Genomic DNA, 27,512 nt, shown 5'->3' on the forward strand with positions numbered 1-27,512 from the left:
AACATTGATTTGGTATAATCATATAACGCAAAGACTCCATTCTTCTTTCAGTGATTGTCCCAGTAATATCCTTTGTAGGTCCAGGATCTAATCGGGATCATGTATTTTTCATTTCTTTTCATTCTGCTTCAATCTGGAATAGTTCCTCAGAGTTCTTGTCTTTTATGACCATGACATTTTCGGATAGTACAAGCCACGTCATTTGTAGAATGCCCCTCAGTTGAGTTTATCTGGTGTTTCCTCGTGATTTTATGCATCTTTAGCATGAATGTCCCAGTGGCCTGGGCTTAGCTCAGTGTTACATATCTGGATACACCCGATACTGATTTGTCCCATTAGTGATGACTTTTGTCACTCGGTGAAGAGTGTGTTTGCCAGGCTTCTCTACCGTAAAGTTAATTGGTAAGTATGTTTTCTTATTAAATAATAAGGAACTAATAAGTATTTTCTGAGGAGAAACTTTGGGACTAGACTAAACATTCTGTTCCTCATCAAACTTACTTTCACCTACCAGATTTGGCATCTATTAATGATTCTTTACTTAATCAATTAATACTCTGAAGAGTGCCGCAGGGTGATTGATTGATTGATTGATTTGGCTTAAAACAACAGAAATTTATTCTCTCTTAAAGAGTGATATTTTGATTCCAGTTGGGTTTTTGTTTTGTTTTTTTTTTACATTTATTAGTTAGCATTCTACCCTAGAATTTTCTCTTTCCCCTCATTTTTTTTTTTGTTTGGTCATTTATTTCTATCACTATAGACTGTTGGATTCCTATTTTACTTACAGGTTTATAATCTATCATTATTTGTTTCGATTCTCAACTTGTTACAGACTTCCCCAGGGGTATGAACCTTTCCAGTGGACTCCCGTGTCCTCCTCCTGTTTTCATTGTTCTTGGGCACTGCTTACTTTCTGGCACAGTAAGATGCTCCAAGGTCATCTCGTATATTCCTTGTCCCGGCTCCGGCACCAGCCATTTCCTCAAGGGGCCTTGGTTGATTAATTCATGAATTCATTGTTTGAACAGATATTTATTGAGTGGCTGCTGTGTTCCAGGGACTGTTCTAACCATCTAGAAAGCTGTTTCCTTGAGTGTTAGCAACATGTAGCTCCTTGAAAACTAGTTGTGGCATTTTTCTTTCACTTTGCATCTAATAGGAATCCACAGTAGTTGTTATGTATGTATATATAACCAATTAGCCTTGTTATATTTATCACTGATAAATACAGAAATTTCCTTTCCTTTACCGAAAAGCCCTAGAAACGGATTCTGTGTTGACCGTGTCGGCTTCACAGCCCTGTGACGCATGAGGATGCTGTGTAATGATCATCTTTATGCAACCTGGGTCCAGCTCGCACCTGCCGGAGTGTACTTAGCGTTACCTGCAGGTTCCCATGGTTGGCACTTAACTCTGTAAATGTTTACTGGGGATTGTGCAAGTAAAGAGGCTGTGCCCACGGAGTGGTGGCAGTCTAGCTCTTTATCAAACAGGAGTCAGAACCTCTTCAGCACAGTTTACAGTGTCTGCTGCTTCTCCCTGCTCCTTCAAAGACCAGTGTCTAGCATTTCTGTGAAGAAAATAGACTGCAGCCTGACTTTCAAATGAGGAATTTATATGAAATCATTAATTTATTTAAATGATATGAATACAATACTTTTACCTAGCTTAAAACCCAATTTTGGTATGGGTGGCAGGACATAATATATCCTACCAGTGCATTAAAATCACCTCACTGCTGATTTTTAAACACATTAGTTTCCTGTTTATTGCCGTACTTAAAGGATGAGGTCTTTCAAACTTTCTTTTTTTTCTCCATTGAACTTTATGCTATTTATGTCTGTATGATTGTTGCAAAGTAGAATTCAGAATGACATAAATCTTACAACTGATTAACATGTTAATGATTATTATTTTTAAAGATTTTATTTTTTTTTATTATTTATTTGACAAAGATAGAGACAGCCAGTGAGAGAGGGAACACAAGCAGGGGGAGTGGGAGAGGAAGAAGCAGGCTCATAGCGGAGGAGCCTGATGTGGGGCTCAATCCCATAACGCTGGGATCACGCCCTGAGCCGAAGGCAGACGCTTAACCACTGTGCCATCCAGGCGTCCCTAACGTGTTAATTATTAAACTGCAATCTGTATGAAATAAGAAAAACTTAAACTTTCAAAAAGATACAGACTGCTCTTCGGTTTGTAAATTTGTAGAAACTGTTAGACAATTTGTAGTAAAGTTAGCCATAAACCTTCTCTATGATCTAGTAGCAATTCCACTGCTACAGATACACCTAAGAGAACTGAGTGTGTATGTCTGCTAAAACATTGTGGCTTTATACTTAATTGCTCCCAACTAGAAACAAGTCAGATGTCCCATCAACAGCAAAATAGATAAACTGATGTATTCATTCAGTAGGAGACTACTTAGTGATAAGAAAAATGTTTGCAATACTGAAATATTTGACAAAATTGTAACTTTGAGTGAAAGAAGCAAGATAGAACAATACATATTCAGGTTTGAAGAACAGGCAAAATTCGGATGATGTAAGTCAGAATAGGTAATGTGGGGAGGTGGGTATTGACTGGAAATAGCCATGATGGAACTTTCTGGGTGATGAAAATGTTCATATCTTGCTCTGAATGGTGGTCCCTGAGTATTTACAGTATGTAATAATTTGTAGATTTGTATGGTTAAGTTTTGTGCATTTTACTTGCCCCTCAGTAAAATACTGTAGGAAAGAAAGAAAGAACCCCTTTATTCTTGACTTTCTCTTCCTCTGCCCTGAGTGTTGGTATTAAGTTAAGGGTTTGGACTAATTGGACGTACTAGTCAGTATGTTAATGTTCTTTTCTTATGCTTATCTTTTATCTTTTCCACTCCTTTGTCCTTCCACCCTCTTTGTTTTTCCCCTTAACCTTGGTTTAGTTCCTGTTCTTATTATACTCTTCAGTGGTTTCGCATAAATTCTTTAGAACTGGGACACACAGCGGACTGACTCTTGATGGGTAGCTGATGACGTGGCTGCCGGCTGTGCGTTTGTGTCGGGCTCCACCGCCCCCCCGCAGGCGCTTTATGCCAGCCCCAGTTTCTCTGCTGCAATGAGTGGACCCATTTTTGTATGTGATGAATGGAGTCTTAAATGTATGTTGCAAAAGCCTTAATTCCAACAAAATAGTACAGGATTACACTGAAAAAATAAATTTTACTTTCTTTAAAAACTGCAGATTGATATTTGTGATTCGTTATATGGAATGTGTATATGTAATGTTTTACTAAATAACTTCTTTTGATACTCAAAATAATGTGATGTAATAATTTACAGTGTGTGTTACTTATTATGGATTTTTCAAACTTTTTCAAAAGTAGAGTAAATAAGATAGTGAACATCCCCATACCTATCACCACCTTCAACAGTCATCTACATGTGGTGGCCAGTGTTGTTTCTCATCTGTCTTTCCTCTGAATTATTTTGAAAGAAAGCTCAGATATATCACTTCATCCATAAATGCTTCACTATGTATCTTTAAAGATTATTTATAGAAAGCAGTAGTAGATTTACTTTGCCCTGTTGTTGGTTATAGAAAAAACTCAAAGTGTATTTTCATGAGATAAGCCTAAGAATTACTGATGACCCTTTATGCATTGCTAATTTCAGTTGCTTGATTAGCAAAACATAAAAATATTCACAGATGATAATGTTTTTAATGATTAAAATAATTGAAATCTTCCTGGGGTGAGTAATGCTGATGTTCAATACTTTCTTTATAGTATCCAAATTAAGCAATATGTGAATCTTGTGTTCCCCTTGTTTTGAAACAGTCTGACTTTCCAGTTGAATTTTTGGCCGCGAATGTACAAGAAAGGTTGCAAAAACCCCAAAGAGATTTCATTAGAAACAATTTTCCTGTTTATAGTTTGTTTATACACCCCTGAGAAAATCGTACAGACAGGCTATCAACTCCCACCTTCTTTCATGGTAATTACATGTAATGTAAGTATGGCTTGCATGATTTATTATGGAAATATTTCACTTGTGTGCTTTTAATATTTTTTTTAAACAGGTAGTATAACTCCAACTGTGGAACTGAATGGGCTTGCTATGAAAAGGGGAGAGCCTGCCATCTACAGGCCATTAGATCCAAAGCCTTTCCCAAATTATAGAGCTAATTACAACTTTCGGGGCATGTACAATCAGAGGTTTGTATGTCTTCTTTGGTTTTGTTCTTATTTATTATTTTACACATATTGTAAAAGTTTCTGAAACTCAAGGAGTATTTTCAGTGTAAGGAACACTTACTTTGGGCATTTTGCATGGAATTTAAATAAGTCAGGCTCTCAAGGAGTATTTAAAGTAATACATTTAATAAAATAACTAGTTTTTATTGAGTGATGAGAGCCCTGTATTTGTTGCAGGCAGGACCATGTTTTAAAATGATGCCATAATATAGAGCTGACTTCTCAATTGACTTGTTCATTTATTTACCAAGCAGATATTTAGCTTAATTAGCGGTTTTTAAAATTTGTCCAAATACATTGCAAACATGAGTGTTTTTAATTTATAGGAAATTTGTTGGAAGGATTTACTAAGTTTTTTTACACATTGCATAATTTTGTGATAGTTTGATGTATTTTACACTTTTTAAAATTCTTTGCACATAATGTTTGACCAAAGTGAAGTTATCCTTTATATTCAATTTCTATAGTATTTTATGGCGTTATGTTATGTGACTGGCAGAATGCACAGATCTTAATTGTACATTGTGATGACTATTACTTAGTATATATACGTATTTATACTTGATCGCTTTTTATATGTGTATATCCTCACGTGATGACCACCCCCATCAAGGGTCAGCATGTTTCTATTACCCTGAGAATTTCCTCAAACCTATTTGTACTCAATATACCTCCCAGGAGGAACCATGGTTCTGTCACCGTAGTTTAGTTTTGCATGTCATTGAACTGTATATAAATAGGCTCCTACAGTATGTACTCTTCTGTGTCTGGCTTTTTTCACTTCCTATAATGGTTTTCTTTTTTATTTGTTTTTGTTTTTTGAGATTCATCCTTGTTGCTTGTATCTGGATTTTGCCCTTTTCTGTTGCTAAATAGTGTTCCTTTGTATGATGTATCATAGTTTATCTCATATATACAATATCGTGCCCTCTTTTAATTTGATATAGTGATCATTTTTCATATTTTTTAAAACTTTATTTTTTTAGTAATCTCTACACCCAATGTGAGACTCAGATTTACGACCCCGAAATCAAGAGTCTCATGCTCTTCTGACTGAGCCAGCCAGGTGCCCCTATTTTTCGTATTTTGAAGGGATCTTTGAAAAACATTTTCGATGGCTACATAATGCTTCATTTGGCCAGGGTATACTTTACAAGGATATAAACAGGTGTAAACAAAGAATACTTGATAAGTATATAAACAGAATGTACCTGTTTTGATCATCTAAGCTGTTGCCCCCTTTTTTTGACAATTATAAGTAATGTGCAACAATCTTTATATTCAAATTTTTATGTCACTGATTATTTCCTTAAAATAGATTACTGTAAGGGGAATATTGGGTTAAAAAGAATAATATGTTGCCCAATTACATTAAAATTTATATTAATTACTTAGAGTGTATTCTGTTCCATTCTGACAATCCTGAGTTAAAAAAACACGTCTTGTTTGATAGATAAAAAGTGGTATGTTCTTAAATTTTTATTTTATTGATTACTTATGAGACTGAACAGTTTTCAGATATTTTGTATGTCCTTTTTGATTTGTCTATTTGAATTTGTTAATTTTTGTTGCATTGCTTGGCCAGTCTTCAAATGTTTATGTGTTGGGGGTAGTAGCATTACGTCTGTTTTGTTTAATTTTCCTGCTTTGGAAAAACTGGCTCTTAGTTTTGTGTTTGTTTGATGTGCAACAGTTTTAGACATTATATGGCCTAATATTTGTGTGTGTGTGAGATTTCTCCAACTGTTTTTCACCTAAGACATTCCTGTGATCAGGTATTTGCTAATGCTTAAAAAGGATATTATAATTGACATACAGCATTGTGCAAGTTTAGGGTGTCCAGCCTCCTGATGTGGTACGTTTATGTTGCATTATGATTGCTATGGCGTGTTAGCTAACGCCTCTGTCATGTCACATAGTCATCATTTCTTCTAGTGTTGGGATGCTGAGACTTTTTAAATCATTTTGTGTGTTTACTAACATTATAATTCGGATGTGAGAATATGTGTGGTCTGTACATAATATGCTACCTTTTGGTGTCTTTTTTGGCAGTGGTGTATTTACCGTTTAAAACTTAGTCCTGTTCAGATCGTGAATGGTTCCTTTATATGTTATTGCTTAGGTTCTCTAAGAAACATGAGTACAATCTTCTTGGACTTCTGCTCCTCCCCTCTTTTCTCCCAGGTGTGTCTGGGGGAATTTACTCTGTTGTCTTGGTAGGAAAGGAGGGACACTTCCCTTTGTGTGGGTGTGCTGTGTTGCCCTCTGAGCTCCTCTGGTCTTTGGGATGATGTCCCTTGTCCACCGCATAGCTGACGCCCTTCTCTCCTGCCTGGCCAAAACCTGCAGTTGGTGATGTGTAGTCTGTTTTTTCCTGTCGGCTGTGATTTACCATCTCTCCCTTGCTCTCTTGACCTAAATCCTTAATTGTCTTTGGCCCCTGGAATGTTGCTCCATTCTCACCCTCTTCCGTAGTATCTCCTAACGGGACCATCCAGTGGCAGGCTTATCAGCTCTCCACTTGGTGTCCGCACCACATAGGTGGCAAGGACAGAACATTTCTCTTGTAGTTTCTTTACTTCCTCTTTTTCTGTATAACATGCCTATTGCCTTTCTTCTAAGCCTGAGGTTACCTAATAAAAATAAAACTATTTGCCCACTTTAAGTACAATAGACATATTTGGTCACCTGAGTTTGGAATACTTGCCTATCAAGATATTTTACTTTCAATGGACTATAATGAATAGACTTATGAGGATATTTAAATTCTAATTATATTTTGATATCTGTAGTTCCTTACTGAAATCTTACTAGAGTTTTGATTAGTGGATTTATTACTTTTAAATGAAGGAAGTCTGGTGCTAAAGCAATGAAAAATCTGACAATAATCTCTGTGGATGATTACTATGGAGCTCATGTTCTAGTAAGTGAGGCAGTGATTAAGAGGTGGTTACTCACTGAGAAGGTGACTTTTGATAAAGACCTAAAGGAAGATGGGGCACCTGGGTGGCTCAGTCGGTTAAACATCTGCCTTCAGCTCAGGTCAGCCTGGGATCAAGCCCCACATCCGGCTCCCTGCTCCATGGGGGGCCTGCTTTTCCCTATGCCTCTCCCTCTCTCTGTTTCTCATGAATAAATAAATAAAATATTTGAAAAAAAAAAAAAAGACCTAAAGGAAGAGAGGGAATAAGTCGTGTGTATGTCATGAGAGGAGAGAACATTCCAAGCAGAACAAACAGCAAGCACAATGCCCCTGAGGTAGGAATGTATCAGGCATGTTGATATCTTCTCCAGGAGACCAGTATGGCTAGAAAAGAGTGAACCAAGGAGGAGAGTAGTTGGTATATGAAGATGTGACAAGGGTCATTTGGTTTGGTTTGATTTTTTTTTTTTCTATTGTAGGTCTTCTGTTAAGAATGTTGACATTTTTCCTTTGTTGGCAATTTGTAGTTTCAAGATCTGATTTCATGGTTGTCATGAGGGAGTGTAAGAATTTATTTATGACTTGTCTAAGGGGTTGTGCTTTAGGCCATTCCCACTTAATGGATAAAGTGGACTGCTTTCAGATTGTTGGAGAGGGTTTAGAATATTCTGCAGATCACAAAAAAGGTAAAAAGAAAATAGGGAAGTACTGGTAAGCTGCCAAGCCATGTTTCAACTGGAAAGCTCTCTGCTCACAGAAGGGCAAAACTAACCATTACTCATTACGCTGTAAAAATTAGGATTTCATATGGGTGGCTCAGTCGGTTAAGTGGCTGCCTTCTGCTAGGGTCATGGTCCCAGCGTCCTGGGATCAAGCCCCACCTCAGGCATCCTGCTCAGCAGGGAGCCTGCTTCTCCCTCTGCCTCTGCCTGCCACTCTGCCTACTTGTGATCTCTCTTTCTCTGTCAAATAAAAATAAATAAATCTTTAAAAAATTTTTTTAAAATTAGGATTTCACATATGACCTTAATCTGTAGATGACAACACCTGAATGTGTCACAGGGATTTGGAGCCAACTCAGAGGAGATTCTTCTCCTTGTCAGACTCTACATAAATGAGTAGCTTCTTAATAAGGCAGGGAATGAAAGGTTAAAAAGTCCCAAGAAACAGATATCATTTAGAGGGATTTATAAGAAGGTCCTTTCATTTTCTACTTAAAATAATATTAAGTAATAATTAGACATTACCCATGCGGTTTAAAAAAATATTTATTTTTTATTAAATTTTTTAAAGATTATTTATTTATATATTTGTTGTTTTTTAAAAAATAATGTTTTATTATGTTATGTTAGTAACCATACAGTATATCCTTAGTTTTTGATGTAGTGTTCCATGATTCATTATTTGCATATAACACCCTGTGCACCATGCAATACATGCCCTCCTTAAGACCCATCACCGGCCTATCCCAATCCCCCACCCCCTCCCCTCTGAAGCCCTCAGTTTGTTTCCCAGAGTCCATAGTCTCTCATGGTTCATTCCCCCTTCCGTTTACCCCCCCTTCATTCTTCCCTTCCTCCTCCTGCCAATCTTTCTGCTATTTCTTATGTTCCATAAATGAGTGAAACCATATGATAATTATCTTTCTCTGCTTGACTTATTTCACTTAGCATTATCTCCTCCAGTGCCGTCCATGTTGCAGCAAGTGTTGAGAACTCGTTCTTTTTGATAGCTGCATAATATTCCATTGTATATATGGATCACAACTTCTTAATCCAGTCATCTGTTGAAGGGCATCTCGGCTCCTTCCACGATTTAGCTATTGTGGACAATGCTGCTATGAACATTGGGGTGCACATGGCCCTCCTCTTCACTACGTCTGTATCTTTGGGGTAAATACCCAGTAGTGCAATGGCTGGGTCATAGGGTAGCTCAGTTTTTAACTTTTTAAGGGACCTCCACACTGTTTTCCAGAGTGGCTGTACCAACTTGCATTCCCACCAACAATGTAGGAGGGATCCCCTTTCTCCACAGCCTCTCCAACTATTGTTGTTTCTTGCCTTGTCCATTTTTGCCATTCTAACTGGCGTAAGGTGGTATCTCAGTGTGGTTTTGATTTGAATTTCCCTGATGGCTAATGATTTTGAACATTTTTTCATGTGTCTGTTAGCCATTTGTATGTCTTCATTGGAAAAGTGTCTGTTCATATCTTCTGCCCATTTTTTGATTCTATTATTTGTTTCTCGTGTATTGAGTTTGAAAAGTTCTTTGTAGATTTTGGATACCAGTCTTCTATCTGTAGTGTCATTTGCAAATATCTTCTCCCATTCTGTGGGCTGCCTCTTAGTTTTTTTGACTGTTTCTTTGGCTGTGCAGAAGCTTTTTATCTTGATGAAGTCCCACAGGTTCATTTTATCTTTTGTTTCTCTTGCCTTTGGAGATGTGTCATGAAAAAGATTGCTGTGGCTGATGTCGTAGAGGTTGCTGCCTATGTTCTCCTCTAGGATTTTGATGGATTCCTGTCTCACATCGAAGTCTTTCATCCATTTAGAGTTTTTCTTTGTGTATGGTGTGAGAGAGTGGTCAAGTTTCATTCTTTTATATGTAGCTGTCCAATTTTCCCAGCACCATTTATTGAAGAGACTGTCTTTTTTCCACTGGATGTTTTTTCCTGCTTTGTCAAAGATGAGTTGCCCAAAGAGCCGAGGGTCCATTTCTGGGTTCTCTCTTCTGTTCCATTGGTCAATGTGTCTCTTTTTGTGCCAGTACCATGCTGTCCTTGTGATCACAGCTTTGTAGTATAGCTTGAAATCTGGCAACATGGTGCCCCCAGCTTTGTGTTTCCTTTTCAACAATTCCTTGGCAATTCGGGGCCTTTTCTGGTTCCACACAAATTTAAGGGCTGTTTGTTCCAGTTCTTTGAAAAATGTCATTGGTATTTTGATCGGGATGGCATTGAAAGTGTAGATTGCTCTGGGTAGCATAGACATTTTAACTATGTTTATTCTTCTGATCCATGAGCATGGAATATTTTTCCATCTTTTTGTGTCTTCTTCAATGTCTTTCAAGAGTGGTACGTAGTTTCTAGAATATAGATCCTTTACGTCTCTGGTTAAGTTAATTCCGAGATAATGTATGATTTTCGGTGCTATTGTAAATGGAATTGAGTCCCTAATTTCTCTTTCTTCAGTCTCATTGTTCGTGTATAGAAGTGCAACTGATTTCTGAGCATTGATTTTGTTTCCTGCCACATTACTGAATTGCTCTATAAGTTCTAGTAATTTGGGGGTGGAGTCTTTTGGGTTTTCCATATCGAGTATCATGTCATCTGCGAAAAGAGATAGTTTGACTTCTTCTTTGCCAATTTGGATACCTTTTTTCCGTTTTTGTTGTCTGATTGCTGTTGCGAGGACTTTTAGTACTATGTTGAATAATAATAGCGAGAGTGGACATCCTTGTCGTGTTCCTGATCTTAAGGGAAAGGCGTTCAGCTTATCCCCATTGAGAATGATATTTGCTGTAGGCTTTTCATAGATGGTTTTTGTGAGATTGAGGAATGTACCCTCTATCCCTACACTCTGAAGGGTTTTAATCAGGACAGGATGCTGTATTTTGTCAGTTGCTTCTTCTGCATCAGTTGAGAGGGTCATATGGTTCTTGACTCTTTTCTTGTTGATATGATCTATCACACTGATCGATTTGCAAATGTTGAACCACCCTTGCATCCCAGGGATGAATCCCACGTGGTCATGATGGATAATCCTTTTAATGTACTGTTGGATCGTATTAACTAGGATCTTGTTGAGAATTTTGGCGTCCATATTCATCAGGGATACCAGTCTGTAATTCTCCTTTTTGATGGGGTCTTTGCCTGGTTTGGGAATCAAGGTAATACTGGCCTCACAGAATGAGTTTGGTAGTTTTCCTTCTGTTTCTATTTTTTGAAACAGCTTCAGGAGAATAGGTATTATTTCTTCTTTGAATGTTTGGTAGAATTCCCCAGGGAATCCATCAGGCCCTGCACTCTTGTTTTTGAGGAGGTGTCTGATCACTGCTTCAATCTCTTCATAATTAAACGATCTGTTTAAATAATCAATTTCTTCCTGTTTCAGTCTTGGTAGTTTATAGGTTTCCAGGAAGGTATCCATTTTCTTCCAGGTTGTTTAATATATTGGCATAAAGCTGTTGATAAGAGTTTCTAATGATCCTTCCTATTTCCTTGGTGTTAATCATGATCTCTCCCCTTTCATTCATAATTTTTAAAATTTGGGTCCTTTCTCTATTCTTTTGAATAAGTCTGGCCAGTGGTTTATTGATCTTATTTATTCTTTCAAAGAATCAGCTTCTAGTTCCGTTGATCTGCTCTACTGTGCTCCTGGTTTCTAATTCATTGATCTCTGCTCTAATCTTGGTCACCTGCCTTCTTGTGCATGGGTTAGGCCTGTTCTTCTGTTCCAGCTCCAGCTTCTTGAGGTGAGAATATAAAAACTGCATTTTAGAATTTTCTATTCTTTTTTTTTAAAGATTTTATTTATTTATTTGATAGACAGCCAGCAAGAGAAGGAACACAAGCAGGGGGAGTGGGAGAGGAAGAAGCAGGCTCCCAGTGGAGGAGCCTGATGTGGGGCTCGATCCCAGGACCCCAGGATCACGCCCCAAGCCGAAGGCAGATGCTTAACGACTGAGCCACCCAGGCGCCCCATAGATTTTTCTATTCTTTTGAGTGAGGTTTGGTTGGCTATGTATTTTCCCCTTAGGACTACCTTTGCAGTGTCCCATAGGTTTTGGACTGATGTGTTTTCATTTTCATTGGTCTCCAAAAATTGTTTAATCTCCTTCTTAATTACCTGGTTTACCCAATCATCTTGAGCAGGATGGTTCTTAGTTTCCAAGTGTTTGAATTTCTTCCAAATTTTTCCTTGTGATTGAGTTCCAATTTCAAAGCATCGTGGTCTGAGAATATGCAGGGAATAATCTCAGTCTTTTGGTATCGGTTGAGACCTGTTTTGTGACCCAGTATATGTTCTATTCTGGAGAAAGTGTAGCATTCGAAAAGAATGAGTATTCTGTTGTTCTGGGGTGTAGTGTTCTGTATATATCTGTGAGGTCCATCTGGTCCAGTATGTCATTCAAAGCTCTTGTTTCTTTGTTGATTTTCTGCTTAGGTGATCTGTCTATTGCTGAGAGCGGAGTGTTGAGGTCCCATACTATTAATGTATTATTATCTATATATCTCTTTATTCTGGTTAAGCGTTGGCTTGTGTATCTAGCTGCTCTCCTGTTGGCGGCATAGATATTTATAATTGTCATATCCACTTGTTTGATACATCCTTTAAGAATAATATAGTGTCCTTCTGTATTTCTAACTACAGTCTTTAGTTTAAAATCTAATCTGTCTGATATGAGAATTGCTACCCCAGCTTTCTTTTGAGGTCCATTGGCATGAAAAATGGTTTTCCATCCCTTCACTTTCAGTCTGGATGTATCTTTAGGTTCAAAATGAGTCTCTTGTAGGCAGCAAATATATCAGTCATGTCTTTTTATCCAGTCTGCAACCGTTTGTCATTTTATGGGAGCATTTAGGTCATTCACATTGAGAGTGATTATTGAGAGATATGATTTTAATGATGTTGTGTTGCCTGTGAAGTCTTTGTTTCTATAGAGTGTAAATTTCTGTTCTGTATCACTCTTGGGGTCTTTTTACTTTTATAGAACCCCCCTTAATATCTCCTGTAAGGCTGGTTTGGTGGTTACAAATCCCTTCAGTTTCTGCCGATCTTGGAAGGTTCTTATCTCTCCCATCAATTCTGAATGACAGCCTTGCTGGATAAAGGATCCTTGGCTGCATGTTCTTCTCAGATAGATCTTTGAAAATACCCTGCCAACCGTTCCTGGCCTGTCAGGTCTCTGTAGACAGGTCTGACATTATTCTAGTATTTTCCCCTCTGTACGTGAGGATTTTCTTCCCCCTGGCCGCTTTCAATACTGTATCCTTGGATCTAATATTTGCTAATTGCACTATGACGTGACGTGGTGTAGGCCTGTTCTCATTGATCTTGGGAAGGGTCCTCTCTGCCTCTTGGACATGAATGCTTCTTTCCTTTGCCAGATTGGGGAAGTTCTGAGCTACAATTTGTTCCAATATCTCTTCTAGACCTCTCTCTTTCTCTACCCCCTCAGGGATGCCGACGATTCTGACATTGGAACGTTTCATTGAGTCAGTAATCTGTAATCTACATTCTTGAGATTGGATTTTTTTGAGCCAAGTTTCCGTTTTAACTTTTTCTTCTACCATTCCATCTTCCAATTCACTAATTCGTTCTTCTGCCTCATTTACCTTGGCTGTCAGAGCGTCTAGTTTAGACTGCATTTGATTCACAGCATTTTTAATTTCTGCCAGATTCGCTCTCATTTCTACCCTTAGAGATTGTATATTCTCGTTAATATTTTCATTAATATTTTTTTCAAGCCTACACATCATCTTGACCATTGTTACTCTGAACTCCGTTTCTGACAATTTGGTTATATCCATATCCATTAGTTCTGTGGCAAAGGCCACAGTCTCTGTCTCCTTTCTTTGCTGAGGGTTTCTCCTCCTCGTCGTTCTGAGAGGAGAGGTTGCAGGGATGCACAGAGCCCAAATTATTGACTGGGACCCAGGCAGTGTGCACTTGTTTTATAGGGACCTTAGGGAGGTGGGCTTCTTGATTTTTTCAGCCTGCCTTCTGGGGGAGGGGCCTGCCACGCTGATATTCAGGCAACCCTGTTTGGGTAGAGTCGCCCTGTCCCCTCCGAAGGGGAATGGGGATGGGCACAACGTGAACTGGTATTTCCGGACTTTTGTTCTCTGGCGGCTTTCCCTGGCGGTTTTCTGTGCCTCTCCCGAGAGTCAGGATATAGCAGTGGCTGTATCCTAGCCTCTGTCTCAGAACAGAGAGATCGCAGTCCGCTCTCCATTGAGCTCTCCTGGCCACTCTCTGTTTCCGTCGGTGCTGCTAAAAACCCTGCAGCATCCCAGGATGTGCGCCCCACAGCCACTCTCCCAGCCCTCGCTTCCAGGGCTGGCACGTCTCTGTCCTTTGTGCTTCTAACACTGCTAGCCACCCCCGGTTCCTGTGCGTGCTCCCGAGCTCCCTGTTTCAGTGTGGCTCGCGCGTGCTCCGGAGTGCTGGTTTTCTGTCTGGTTGCGTGCGCACTCCCTAGCTCTAGGTTTTAGTCTAGTTTGTGCGCTCCGGACCTCTGGTTTTCAGTTTGGACACGTGTGCACGCTCCCGAGCTCCCGGTTTCAGTCCGATTCCAGTGAGCACTCCAGAGCTCTGGTTTTCAGTCTGGTTGCGCGCCCGCTCCTGAGCTCTTGGTTTCAGTCTAGTTCGAGTGTGCGATCCGGAGCTCCGATTGTCATTCTGGTCGGGCACGTTCCCGAGTTCTCGGTCTCAGTCTGCTCTCTCACTGGTGCCGGTCCGCAAGTCCAGCCCACGCCCCATTGCAAGTGGCTACTGCTTCCCAGCACCCGAGCATGTTGGCTCCCTCCACCTTCTGTTCATCTTCCGATATCTGTGCATGGATTCATGGCTCGCCGCTTGGTACCTCAATACTCAGCGCTGGAGATGTTTGTTTGTAGAGATCCAGATGTATCTTCATGTGTCTCAGGCTGATTTCGTGGGTGTTCAGGATATTGTGGTAGATATCCAGCTCAATTCAGGGGACCAGCTGAAGAAGGGGTCCCCTACTCCTCCGCAATCTTTTTCCTTCCTCCAAGATTATTTATTTATATATTTGAGAACGAGCGAGCATGAGCTGGGGGAGAAGCAGAGGGAGAGGGAGAGAGAATCTGAAGCAGACTGTGTGCTGAGCGTGGAGCCTGACGCAGGGATGTGAGATCATGACCTGAGCTGAAACCAGGGGTCAGATGCTGACTGAGGCACCCAGGCGCCCCTAAATTCTGTTCTTTCCTGGTGAGGTTTCCTGGCTTAAACTCATTTGAAGTCTAAGGAGGCACTTAGAGAAAGTGCCACCCCTCCGTTGCCCTGGTTTATGATGGCTGGGGAAAAAAGATTTATCCATGAACAAAATCTGGTTGCAAACTGGATTTGGAAGTACCTGTCTCTCTTTGTTACACCTAAGATGTTAGAAAGTGAATACATCCAGTTATATCTTTTCCTTTCTCATTTGGGGCTTGTTCAGTAAAAGTTATAAAGTTGAAAGCTAAAAAATTTATACAACAAAGTGTAAGATGTAAAGGTTAGAGAACGTCTTATGCTTTTCTTCTCCTGTCTTTTTTATACAAAATGATATACATGATCTCAAGAACAGAATGGCTAAAATCAGGTCTCCTACAGACAGTTTGTCAATTTTGTGTATGTACAGATGCAGGAAGCATTACTGCTTGGCTGGTGGCCAGAAAGCCCCAGTATGCTGGTGGCCAAAGGCCCACACCTCAAACTAGACCATGGGGAAATGGGGATGTTTGCCATGTGTAACTGGGAGGTCTCTTGGGGACATAGTCAGGCATGGTTGAATATGGGGCTTTAGTGTTCTTTTCCCTCATTTTCCAATTCTCTTTTTAGTTCTTGTCTCATTTTTCCTCTGCTTGACTTCTTTTTCAAAGAAGCTCACTTTCATTTGCTGTACCTCATATGCGACATGTAGTACCAAAGAAGGAACATATTTTTTTGTATAGTTCTTAGGAAAGTCCCAGGAAAGACTTTGAGTGGGCTGTCCATCCCTTTGTCATTCAGACTGGATTTGGGGTGAGGGAATACTTTAATTGGCCATGCCTGGGTTTGTGCCTGGCCTGGAGAAACAGGGATTAATCCCATCCAAGCTGCTTGCAGAGCATGATTTTTTTAATGACTGGTTCCCTGAAGGCAAAGATTCTGAAGGAAAATCATTTCCATTACAGTTAGAACATTTGGTTCAAATCCTCATTCTGATGCTGTGTGGTTTTGGGCAAGGCATGCGACCTCCCTTAGTTTCCTCATTTGCTAAGTAGAGATAGTAAGACCAAATGAAAGGCCTTTGGTGAGCTCTTTCATTAAGCCAATATTCACTGAATGCCTACTCTTTGCCACTTGTTGTGTTAAGAGTAGGAACTCTGATGAAAGCCAGTCTGGTAGACTCTCTGAGTTCATTACAAGGTGAAAACAGTGCAGAGAAGCAGTAACAGAGTCATAGATGTGAGCATCTGGAAACATGGAGAACAAGTGCTTCCCTGAGATTGGGGACTCGGAGAAGCCTCCCAGAAGGAAGTGACACTTGAACTGAATCTTCAGTGTTAACAAGGCATTATTAGCCTTCCTCGGTGAAGAAGGTAAGGACAAGCAAACTAGTTTTTGGGAACAACCGCAGGGAATGTTGAGACGTTCAGTTAATCATGGACTTCCAAGGAATTTGATACATCTGGAATGAAAGTGGAAGCTCAGGCAGGGTGCTGATCTGATGTCCTCAAAGGGCCTTGTGAAGAGGTTTAGATTTGTTCTGAAGATGAGTGGTAGCCGTTGAAGGATTTTAAGCAGAGGTATAAAATAATTGGGTATCTGTTTTAGGCATATTGCTTTGGCAGTATGTGGGAAATAGTTTGGCTAGGCTTAAAATTCAAGGAGAAAGATGAATTACAAGGATGTTGTAATTCGGGCTTAACGTGATGAGAGCTTGGAACCGTGAAGATGGAGGGAGGGCAGTGTCCAGATATTTAGAAGGTGGACTTGATAGCACTTGGAGATTGATTGGTTGGCGGGGGTGGGGAGGGGATTAAGGATAACTTCCACATATTTGGATCACTAGTAATGTTGTTTGCAATGAGGAGTTGGAGTGGGTCTTTGGAAACATGAGGAATTCTGTTTTGACTAGGTTGAGTTTAAATTTCCTATGAGATATTAAGGAGGGGTCTATTTTATTACTCTTTAAAGCCTTAGTGGAGGGTATGGAAAGATTATCTTTGGCTTTGAAGGTTTGTTGGAAGTACCCAAGGGAAGAGGGACTTCAGGGTCTGGAGTGTTCCTGAAGCTTACACGTCAGAATGCATCTTTCAGAAAATGACATTGTTTAGGATACAGCCTAAGTTCGAGTGACCAATCTGTTCTTTGTTCATCTAGGATTTATACTTCCTTCCCAAAAGGATTTGGTTATGCCGGTTTGTCATTATTTGATTTGGAAAAATTTCATGGCATGCCCCTGTGCCAAGCACCTCCATACTCAGGTGTGGTTGGTATATTTTGTGTCAAGACAATATTTGTTCACTAATGTATCCAGTTCCTGGTCCAATCACTTGTAGCTAGGTTAGTAAAGTTGCTTTCTCTTAAGATGTTTGGTATGAGTCATAGTAAGTTAAACAAGGGAAGAGGACTATTTTGCTGAGGTTACTTGTCCCACTGGGCAGAGCCAGGTACCTACTTGAATTTGCATGGTCTCCCCTCTTGTGCCCTGGGAGATAAATCTGTGAGACTTGGAAAGAACTTTCTGGACAGCCGTAGCTACCAGTGGAAGTTTGATAGGGTGAAACAAATTTTTTGAAGTATCTGAACTGATTTTATTTCATTATGTTGGTTATCAGTAAAACTAGAAATAATCAAGATTTTAGTTTATGAAATAGCGTACTATACTTTAAAGTTTGTTAGGCTGATAACTAGCTGCTAATTACTGTTTTTTTTTTTTTTTTTTAAAGATTTTTTTATTTATTTGACAGAGATAGAGACAGCCAGCGAGAGAGGGAACACAGCAGGGGGAGTGGGAGAGGAAGAAGCAGGCTCCCAGCAGAAGAGCCTGATGTGGGGCTCGATCCCAGATCGCCGGGATCACGCCCTGAGCCGAAGGCAGACGCTTAACCGCTGTGCCACCCAGGCGCCCCTGCTAATTAGTTTTGGTGTGCTGTTTATTTTGAGCTTATTCAAACTTTTTTTTTAATTAAGTTTTTATTTTAATCCCAGTACAGTTAACATACAGTGTTATATTAGTTTTAGGTGTACAATTCAAACTGTCAGTCTAACAGTTCTTCACTAGTTTGTAACGCCCTATTAAAAAACATGTTGGAAAGTAGAACAGTTAAGAAACAATGTGTATTTGTAACAGTAGTGGTATAAACAGGAAAAGCCTACAATTTTGCTTTCTGCCACCAGATGGTGCTTGTATACTGATAATACAACATACAGACTGGGTGAGTTCACACTGGTTAGTATTCCAAGGCTGGTGGCTACCTGATAAATGAGAGTTTAAACCACATAAAATCACTAATATTTGATCTTTTTTTGTCCTATAAATTAGTTGGTTTCATATGGTGCAGCCTAACAGGAAAAGGTCAGCCAAGTACACAACTTTAAAGAGAGCAAGGGATAATGATTTCAGGGTAAATGAGGGATTTAGTCTGGGCCAGAAGCTCTTCTCTTAGGCAGGCTGTATTTAAAATTAAGTATAGGAACTAGTGAACATTGTAACTCTTTAAAACAAAACTCATTGTAACTCTTACTCATTTGATAAGACCAGATATGACACACTTCATTTTATGAAATAGAACTACACCTTTTTTCTTTGAAGTGAAATATAAAGAGGGTCCTCCCCAACATCTGTTTCCCCAGATATTAGACAAAAATAAAATTATTAAAAACATTTTGGTGCCTTATGCTTCTGGCTATAACTGGGACCAGATTTACCCTCCCACCATAAACACCTAGCAGACTTCGGTGAGGTTCTTATATTATACATGAACTGATCTAATGTGATATGAAGGGAAGTTGTGGTAGTTGAAGATGTATATTGATGCAGAGCAAAAAAAAAAATAGTTAAGAATACAATAGTGACCACAAAATGAATAAAAAATGTGATCTAAAAGAAATCAGAAAAGAGGGAGGAAAAAGGAGTAAGGAACACATGGGATAAGTAGAAAACAAAGAAGTTGATATATTTCAACCCAGCCATATCAATAATTATGTTAAATGTAAAAGGTTTAAATGCTTTAGTTAAAAGATAAAGAATGTCAGACTTGATAAAAGAGCAGGAAATACAATCATATGGTATGTAAAGAAATCTACTTTCAGTATAAAGACACAGATTGGTTAAAAGGATGGAAAATGATATTTCATGCAAACACATAACAAAGCTGGAATGACTATATTTATATCAGACAAAGTCGATTTTAGAACAAGAAGTATTATCAAAAATAAAATTACCAGTGATGAAAGGGTAAAATCATCAAGAAGACCTAACAGTTATAACCATCATGTACCTACTGGCAGGCCTTAGAATAACTAGACAGAAAAATAAGAAACCTAAGGCACTGGTGTGGACTGAGTTGTGTACTCCCCGAGTTCTTATGTTGAAGCCCTAACTTGAAATGTGATGGTATTTGGATATAGAGCCTATGGGAGGTATTTAGATTTCAATATGTCACAAGGGTGTAACCCTCATGATGAGGTTAGTGCTGTTTTAAGAACAGACACCAGATACCTAGCCCTCTACTCTGCATATCCCCTGCACTTGCCATGTGAGGACATTAAAAAGTCGGTTTTCCACAAGCCAGGAAGAGAGCTCTCATCAGAAACTGACCATGTTAGCACCTTGATCTGAGACTTCCAGCCTCCCGAAGTGTGAGAAAATAAATTTCTGTTCTTTAAGCCACCTTTTTTTTTTTTAAAGATTTTATTTATCCATTTGAGAGAGAGAGAGACAGCCAGCGAGAGAGGGAACACAAGCAGGGGGAGTGGGAGAGGAAGAAGCAGGCTCCCAGCGGAGGAGCCTGATGTGGGGCTCGATCCCAGAATGCCGGGATCACGTCCTGAGCTGAAGGCAGACGCTTAACGACTGAGCCACCTAGGCGCCCCTGTTCTTTAAGCCACCTTAAACATGGTATTTTGTTATGGCAGGCCAAGCTGACTAAGACAGCTGCAGAGTTCAGTAACATTGTCAACCAGAGTTCTGGAACTCCATATCTAGTAACAGCAGAATATGCATTCTTGTCAAGCACACAGAGGACACTCACCAAGATGGATGATATGCTGTGCTATAAGACAGTTCTCAGTGAATTTAAGAGAATTGAAGTAATACAAACTGTGTTCTCTGATCACAAAGGGATTAAGTTAGAAATAAAAATGATAAAAATATCTGGAAATCCCACAAATATTTGGAAATTAAACATCATATTTCTAAATAACTCATGGATCAAAGGAGAAGTCACAAAGAATGTTAGAAAAATATTTTGAACTAAATGAAGATGAAAATGAAACACTGAGATGTGGATGCAGCTAAAACAGTGCTTGAAAGGAAATGTATAGCTCTAAATGCTTATGTGAAAAAAGAAAAAGGTCCAAAATTAATGCTTTATCCTTCCTCTCTAAGAAGCTGAAAAAAGAAGAGCACATTAAATCCAAAATACAGAAAAGGAAATAACAAACACAGGGGCAGAAACCAATGAAATTGAAAATGGACCAACAGTAGAAAGAGTCAATGAAATCAGTGAAATCAAAAGCTGCTTCTGGGAAAGGATTAATAAAGTCTGTAAGTTTCTAGCTGGCCTGACAAAAGAGAGAAGGTGAAGATATATATTACCAATATCAGGAATAAAAGGGAATCATACTAACATTAAAAGAACTATACGGGAATTTTATGAATTATTTCATGAAGTTGATAACTTAGATCATTGGTTGGCAAACTGTAACTTGCAGGCTCACTGCCTGCTTATGTAAATAAAGTTTTATTGGACTATAGCCATGTCCATTTAGTTGTGTATTGTCTACATCTGCTTTTGAACTTTAACAGCTGAGTAATTGTGACAGACTATATGGCCTGCAAGCTTAAAATGTTTACTTCCTGGCCCTTGAAGGAAAAATTTGCTGCCCCTGACTTAGATGAATTGGGCATATTTATAAGAAAGCACAAATTACCAAAAGTGACTTGAGGACAAAAAACAAAAACAAAACAAATACCAAAAAAACCTCAGTAATTTAAAGAAGTTAAATTTGTATGAGAAACTTTTTCACAAAGAAAACTCAAATCTCAAATGATTTCACTAATAAATTCTATCAAACATTTGAGGAAGAAATAGTATCTGTACCTCAGAAAACAGGAGAAAGGAACACTTCCCAACTAATTTTTTGAGGCCAGCATTGTCTGATACCAAAACTAGACAGAGACCTTACAAGAAAAGAAAACTTGAGATCGGTATGCTTCATGATCACAGATGTAAAAGTCCTTAACAAAATATAAGCAATTTAAACTCAGCAAAAGTTAATATAGTATATCATGATTAAACGGAGTTCATCTTAGGAAAGCATTAGCCATATTAATAGAATAAAGGAAAAAACATGAGCACCTTATAGACCCAGAAAAAGCATTTAATGAAAGTCAGCACTCATTCAGGATACAGACTCCTCAAACTAGGAATGGAAAGTAATTTTCTTAATGTGATAAGGGATTTCTCTAAACAACCTCTAGCTGATGTTATGTTTTGTGGCAAAAGATTGAATACTTGTAAGATGAGGAACAAGACAATGATATACATGTTACCACTTCCATTTAGCATTGTACTTGAGTTCTAGCGAATGTCATAATAAGAAATAAATGGGGGAAATATTGGAAAAGAAGAAATAAAACCGTCTTTGTATGCAAACACCAAGATTTTTTAGAAAATTCTAAGAACTCTGCGCCTGGGTGACTCAGTCAGTTAAGCATCTGCCTTCAGGTCAGGTCATGATCGCAGGGTCCTGGGATCGAGCCCCATGTCGGGCTCCCTGCTCGGCAGGGAGTCTGCCCTTCAACCTACTCTGGTGCGCACTCTCACTCTGTCTCTCAAATAAATAAATAAAATGTTTAAAAAACTTGCTAAGAACTCAAAAAATGAAATGTACTGAAGTAAATGAATTGAGTAAGGCCACAGGATACAAGGTCAATGTACAAAAAATCAACAGTATTTCTATTTAATAATAACGAAGAACTGGAACATTAAAATAGCACAAAGCATGTCATACTCAGGATTCAACCTAACAATATGTCTACAACCTGTATACTGCCAACTAAAAAAATGTTCAAATAAAGAAGACTTAAACTAGTTAAAATGTCAGTTATTCCAAAGTTAACATGAAGCTGCAGTGCAATCCCCATCGAAATCATAGCAGGGTTTTTTTTTGTGTGTGTGTAAAATTTATAATATTAACATTTGTGTGGAGAGTCAAAGGACCTGCAGTAGCCAAAGAGTTTTGAAAAGGGTAGACAAATTTGGAGAGCTCATACTACCTGATTTTAAGACTTGTTATAAAGCTACAGTAATTAAGGCAGTGAAATACTGGCTTGGGGAATGATATACGGATTAATGGAACAAAGTAGAACAAGAGGTTGGCAACCTGGGTCCTGGACTAAATCTGGCCTGCCTAGTTTTGTTTTGGCCTGCAATCTGTGAATGGTTTTTATATTTTTAAATGGTCAGGAAACAAATTTTAAAAATGATATTTCATAGCGCATGAAATGTAGATGAAATTTTAGTATCAGTCAAGTTGTAGTGGAACACAGATATGATCATTTGTTTATTTTTGTCTAGAGTTGCTGTCATGCTACAGCAGCAGAGCTGAGCAGGTATGATAGATTGTATGGCTTGCAAAGCCCAAAATACTGGCTGTCTGTCTCTCTACAGAAGAAGTTTGCTAGATCCCTGGAATATAGAGTCAGGAAATAGACCCACTCATGTATAGTCAATTTGGTGTTTTGTTTTTTTCCCCCCAAATTAACAAAAATGCTAATAGGCAAAAGATACTCTTTCCATTGAATAGTAGAACAATTGGATATCCAGATGGAAAAAAACTATCCTCAACCCTTACCTCACACCACAGACAAAAATTAATCAGAAATGGATCATAGAGCTACGTGTAAAGTTGTAACTTTTCAGAAGAAGATACATTGTTACTTTGGAGATAGGCAAAGATTTTATAGAATTCAAAAAGCATGAATCATAATTTACAGAAGAAAATATATTGCTGCTTTAGAGATAGCTAAACACAGGGGAACATGAAAAGCATAAATCATAAAAGAAAAAATTGAGAAATTAAACTTTATCAAAATTTAAAACTTCTGAAACTTGAAAGTCACTTTAAAAAATGAGAAAGCAGAACATATACTAGAAGAAAACATTTGCAATACATGTGTTGACAAAGGATTTGTATCCAAAATATATAAACGAGCACTTAAAACTCAATTAAGACAAACAAAAGTGAGCAAAGTAACTGAATGGATACTTCACTAAAGGAGAAGTTAAAATGGCTGATAAGCATCTGAAAGATAGTTGAAATTGTTAATTATCAGGGAAGTGCAACTTTTAAAACCATAGTTAAAATTTAAAAAGATGGGTAATACCAAGTATTATAGCAGGACAGTTGGAACTCTCATGCATTGTTGCTATATGACCGTTTTGTCATGGTTTGTTCCTTTTTAATGACATTAAATGCGTGCTTTACCATACCACCGAGTAATTCCCCTCCTGGTATTTACCTAAGAGAAATGAAAAAATAAGGCCATTCAAGGACTTTTACATGAATGTTTGTAGCATCTTTCTTTATAATGGTCCTAAACTAGTAATATCCACCACATAAATGGTTTGGTTTTTTTTTTTTTTTAAAGATTTTTAAAATTTATTTGAGAGGGGAGACAGCGAGCGCACAAGGAGGGGGAGCAGCAGAGGGAGAGGGAGAAGAAGACTCCCTGCCCATCAGGGAGCCCGATGCGGGACTCAATCTGGATCATGTCCTGAGCCCAAGGCAGACACTTACCCAACTGAGCCACTCAGGCACCCCCATGTCCACCACCTAAATGGTTAAACGAATCATAATATAGCCATGCCGTGGAATATTACTCAGTAGTAAAACATCTGATTCAAGCAACAGTATGGACAAATCTGAAAAACATTATGCTGTACAAAAGAAGCCGGATACATATGTATATCCTGTAAAATTCTATTTTTGTGACATTTCAGAACGGGCAAAACAATCCCATGGTGACAGAAGGCAGTTTATTGGTTGTCTAGATATGAAGTTGGGGATTTTTTTCTACAAGGGGACTTTTGGGATGATAGAAGTGTTCTGTACCTTGATTTTAGTGATAGTTACACAAGCCTATGTCAAAACTCATTTACTATGAGCATAAAATAGGCCCATTCATTACATGCAAATTTAATCTCAATAAAGCTGAGTTTTTTTTTTAAAAGATTTATTTACCTATTTTAGAGAGAGAGAGAGAGTGAGACTGAGAGACAGTGTATGAGTGGCGGGAGGGGTAGAGGAAGAGAATCTTTAAGCAGACTCCCCACTGAGTGCAGAGCTTCTGGGGCTCAGTCTCATGACCTATAAGATCATGACCTGAGCCAAAACCCAAGAGTCAGTGTTTAACCAACTGAGCCACCCAGGCACCCCAAGCTGAGGTATTTTTTTAAAGTTGATGTATTTTTTAAAAATACATTTTGTAATACTGAATTTTCATTGAAGCTAAAAATGTGTTGAAGAAAGCATCAGATTTTTGCCTCTTAAGTATTCTCTGAAGCCATTGTAAATGTTTTACTAGGAGCTAAAATGATATTTACCTCATAGACTGAGGATAAAATGATAAGTCTGTAAACTCCTTAACTTTTGCCTCTGTTCAACAAATGTTATTTAAGAGTTAGTCTTTATTGTAGGTAATATAGTCTAGTTGTAAGTAAAGGTTCTGAAGTTGAAATGGTTGCTGTGTGGATTTGAGCAGATTACTCAACCTTCCTATTCTCAGTTAACTCATCTGTAAGTTGGGGAGAATAAGTTATGCTTCCTCACAGTGTTGTTTTCAGGATCGAATATGAGAATTCTATGCCTGCACATGGCCTGTTACCTTACTTTACCATCGTGTTTGTAATTCCTTAAAAAGAATCTAAACGTCAGAGTATTTGTCCTAGGACATTGTTGCTTTGAGAGGTTTTTAAAAATTTACTTCTGCCCAATTAAAAAAAAAATCAGGCCCGATTCTGTTACTATTTCTGAGTATTCACTTTACAGAAGGAATGACTGATTCTATAATATAAATACACATACTTTTGGCCTCTTATTGGAATTTAGTTATTCCTGAAATGATACTGCCATTGTAGCCCAGAAAGTCATTTCTCCCTTGGAAAACTCCTGTGCACATCAGCAGTTATTAATTTGAGATTTAAACACAAGCCTCAAAAAATTAATTAATAAAATTAATTTGTACACATACCTCTTCTGCCTTGTCATAGCTTGATAGCCATCCATTTTGGTCTTTCAACTTTTTCACTTTCATTCTCAAGGAATGCCTAGTCTGTGTTTTCTTGCCACTGAGTTAGTATTCAAGGACTAACAAGTTGTAACAAATTTCCCATGATACAAATTGAGAACTCCAGACATGCTTTGTTCTGCTCTTACTACAGGCAGTCAGGCAAGCCCAGGGCTCACCCGGCTCACCCTTTAATTTTGTATTAGAGATGGTTTAAATTATCTGGTAAGTCTAATAAATAAAAAAACTTTTTACATGTCACACAAGTTTAACATTTTTCATACCCCCTAAAACAAAAGCAGAAGTAAGTAAAGCCAATCCTTAAATTAAAAAATGACTTTTTATAACTCTGGGTTGATTGTCTTATTTGGCCACTTATTTTTGTAATGCTCTTGAGAATCCTTTTTGAGTTCTTTATGCTGAAAGTTTAAAAATATTCTCTGTAAAGGTGAATATAAAGAAAGTACTACCAAAAGGATTATTACTGTAAGTCCTCTTCTCCCTCAAGTTTATCACAGTTCATTAGGAAAATGCACCCAGAATTTAAATGTGATAAATGCTATATTCATAATTTTTTGCAAGAAGTGACCTTTCTAGCTACATACTTGTTTTTAAAATTCCAACAATTTTTGTTCTAGGTTATGGGAAGCAACATCCTCTATTCTTTTATTTGAGACTAATTTTATTGATCTGCTGTTCATCCTCTGAAAACCAAGTACAATATTTAGTTGCCCTTGTGTTTGAAGCAGTGCTGTATCACCAAGGTTTCTTTTGTGTAGTTCAGCACATCTTCCTTTAGCAATGCTTACTTACTTGTGTTAAAAAATATCTGGACAAAATGACAGTTCAAGTTGTGAAGACCTTGTTAATGTGGCATGTGACGTATAGATGAGTGGGCTTCCTATTTTTAGAATTGTGCAAAAAGAATTTAAACAGGTTTCTAGTCTTGGCTCTGAGAAATTTGAAAAATTCTTTCTTTTCCTCTTTATCTTGAATTGGAAAACATTATCCACCAGGTGTTTTTCCTTAATATTCAGTCACTTTTTGTATGTTTTTTTTTTCAACTATTGATTTTTGGCAAAAGGTTTGTGAAGTTTTTAATGTTAATTGGATTTAGAAAGAAATTTAAGTATGGTTTTTAATGCAAGTGCTGTGACTATTAAATAATGAGAGTTTATGTTACATGTTTATAGAAGTTACTGCAATAATAGGATTTCTTGGAAATGGAATATTGTGTCTAATAAATTCTGGGCAAGATTTTGGGTGAGCATCAGAATAGGCCATGTTCCAAAGTTTGTTTTTATGTTGGTTACTGGAAACTTAGAATGTATTTCTCATAGAAAGATTGTGGTAAATTGTGGCAGAGTTCCCAGGATAGCCCATAAAAGCTCTTTTTAATTATAGTGAACAGTACACCTTGTAAATAGTTCTAAATTCGGTTTCCAAGGAACATTTTCCCCTAAATGCCATCTGATCAATAGCATTGAGCATCTTGCAACTCTAACAGCAGCTGGAGTAGAAAAGAAACGAAGATTTCAGATACATCAGAGATAATGGAGAGAGACACTGTCTCCCTTCACAGCTTTACTTTCAAATTGTTTATTAATAGGAGCAAGTTGAGTCGGTCCAAGGAAAGGCCAGTGCCTTAAGTGCTAGACATGCTTTAGAAGAAGGCTTAAAGACAGCACTAGGTAAAATGAGATGCAGAAGTGTCCGGTGGGCATCTGAAGATGGAAAAAGTGACAGAGGCACTGACTTAGCTACCCGAGGGCATAATGGGTAGGATGTGCCTTATTTGTAGCAGTGGTATTGAATCGAATGTTTAGTGTCATCTGAAGTTGGGAAGTGTGGAGATGGCATGCTAGAACAAAAAAATTCCTATATCTTGTAGGGAAATTTCTAGTTTAAAAATAAAATCCACATTGTCCAAATTTGGTTTTGTACAAGGGTTCTAATCTCTCCACATGGTTGCCAGACTTACTGTTTTCTGATTTTTTGACAGTGGTCATCCTAATGAGTGTGAAGTGGTCCATCCAATTTTAACACCACCTCTCAGTTCCCAATTTTTGTCTGGGGACACTTTTTTCTTCTTTTTTCTCTCTCTCACTGAAACTAGGA

The 27,512-nt window shown here is 38.3% G+C and overlaps 1 protein-coding gene across 24 annotated transcripts in view; it reads left to right on the top strand.

Annotated features, from left to right (window-relative positions):
• STAU2 (staufen double-stranded RNA binding protein 2) overlaps positions 1–27,512 on the top strand; it is a 312,861-nt gene that overhangs the window by 55,689 nt on the left and 229,660 nt on the right. For all 24 annotated transcript variants that reach the window (XM_045810157.2, XM_045810160.2, XM_087864805.1 and 21 more), the window contains one exon: positions 4,066–4,201. In XM_045810157.2, the coding sequence (XP_045666113.2) occupies positions 4,066–4,201 (136 nt within the window). The remainder of the gene's footprint in view (positions 1–4,065; positions 4,202–27,512) is intronic.

The sequence above is a fragment of the Ursus americanus genome, chromosome 9 (assembly GCF_024610735.1).
Source record: "Ursus americanus isolate L20-20 chromosome 9, mUrsAme1.1.p, whole genome shotgun sequence".
Taxonomy (NCBI): domain Eukaryota; kingdom Metazoa; phylum Chordata; class Mammalia; order Carnivora; family Ursidae; genus Ursus; species Ursus americanus.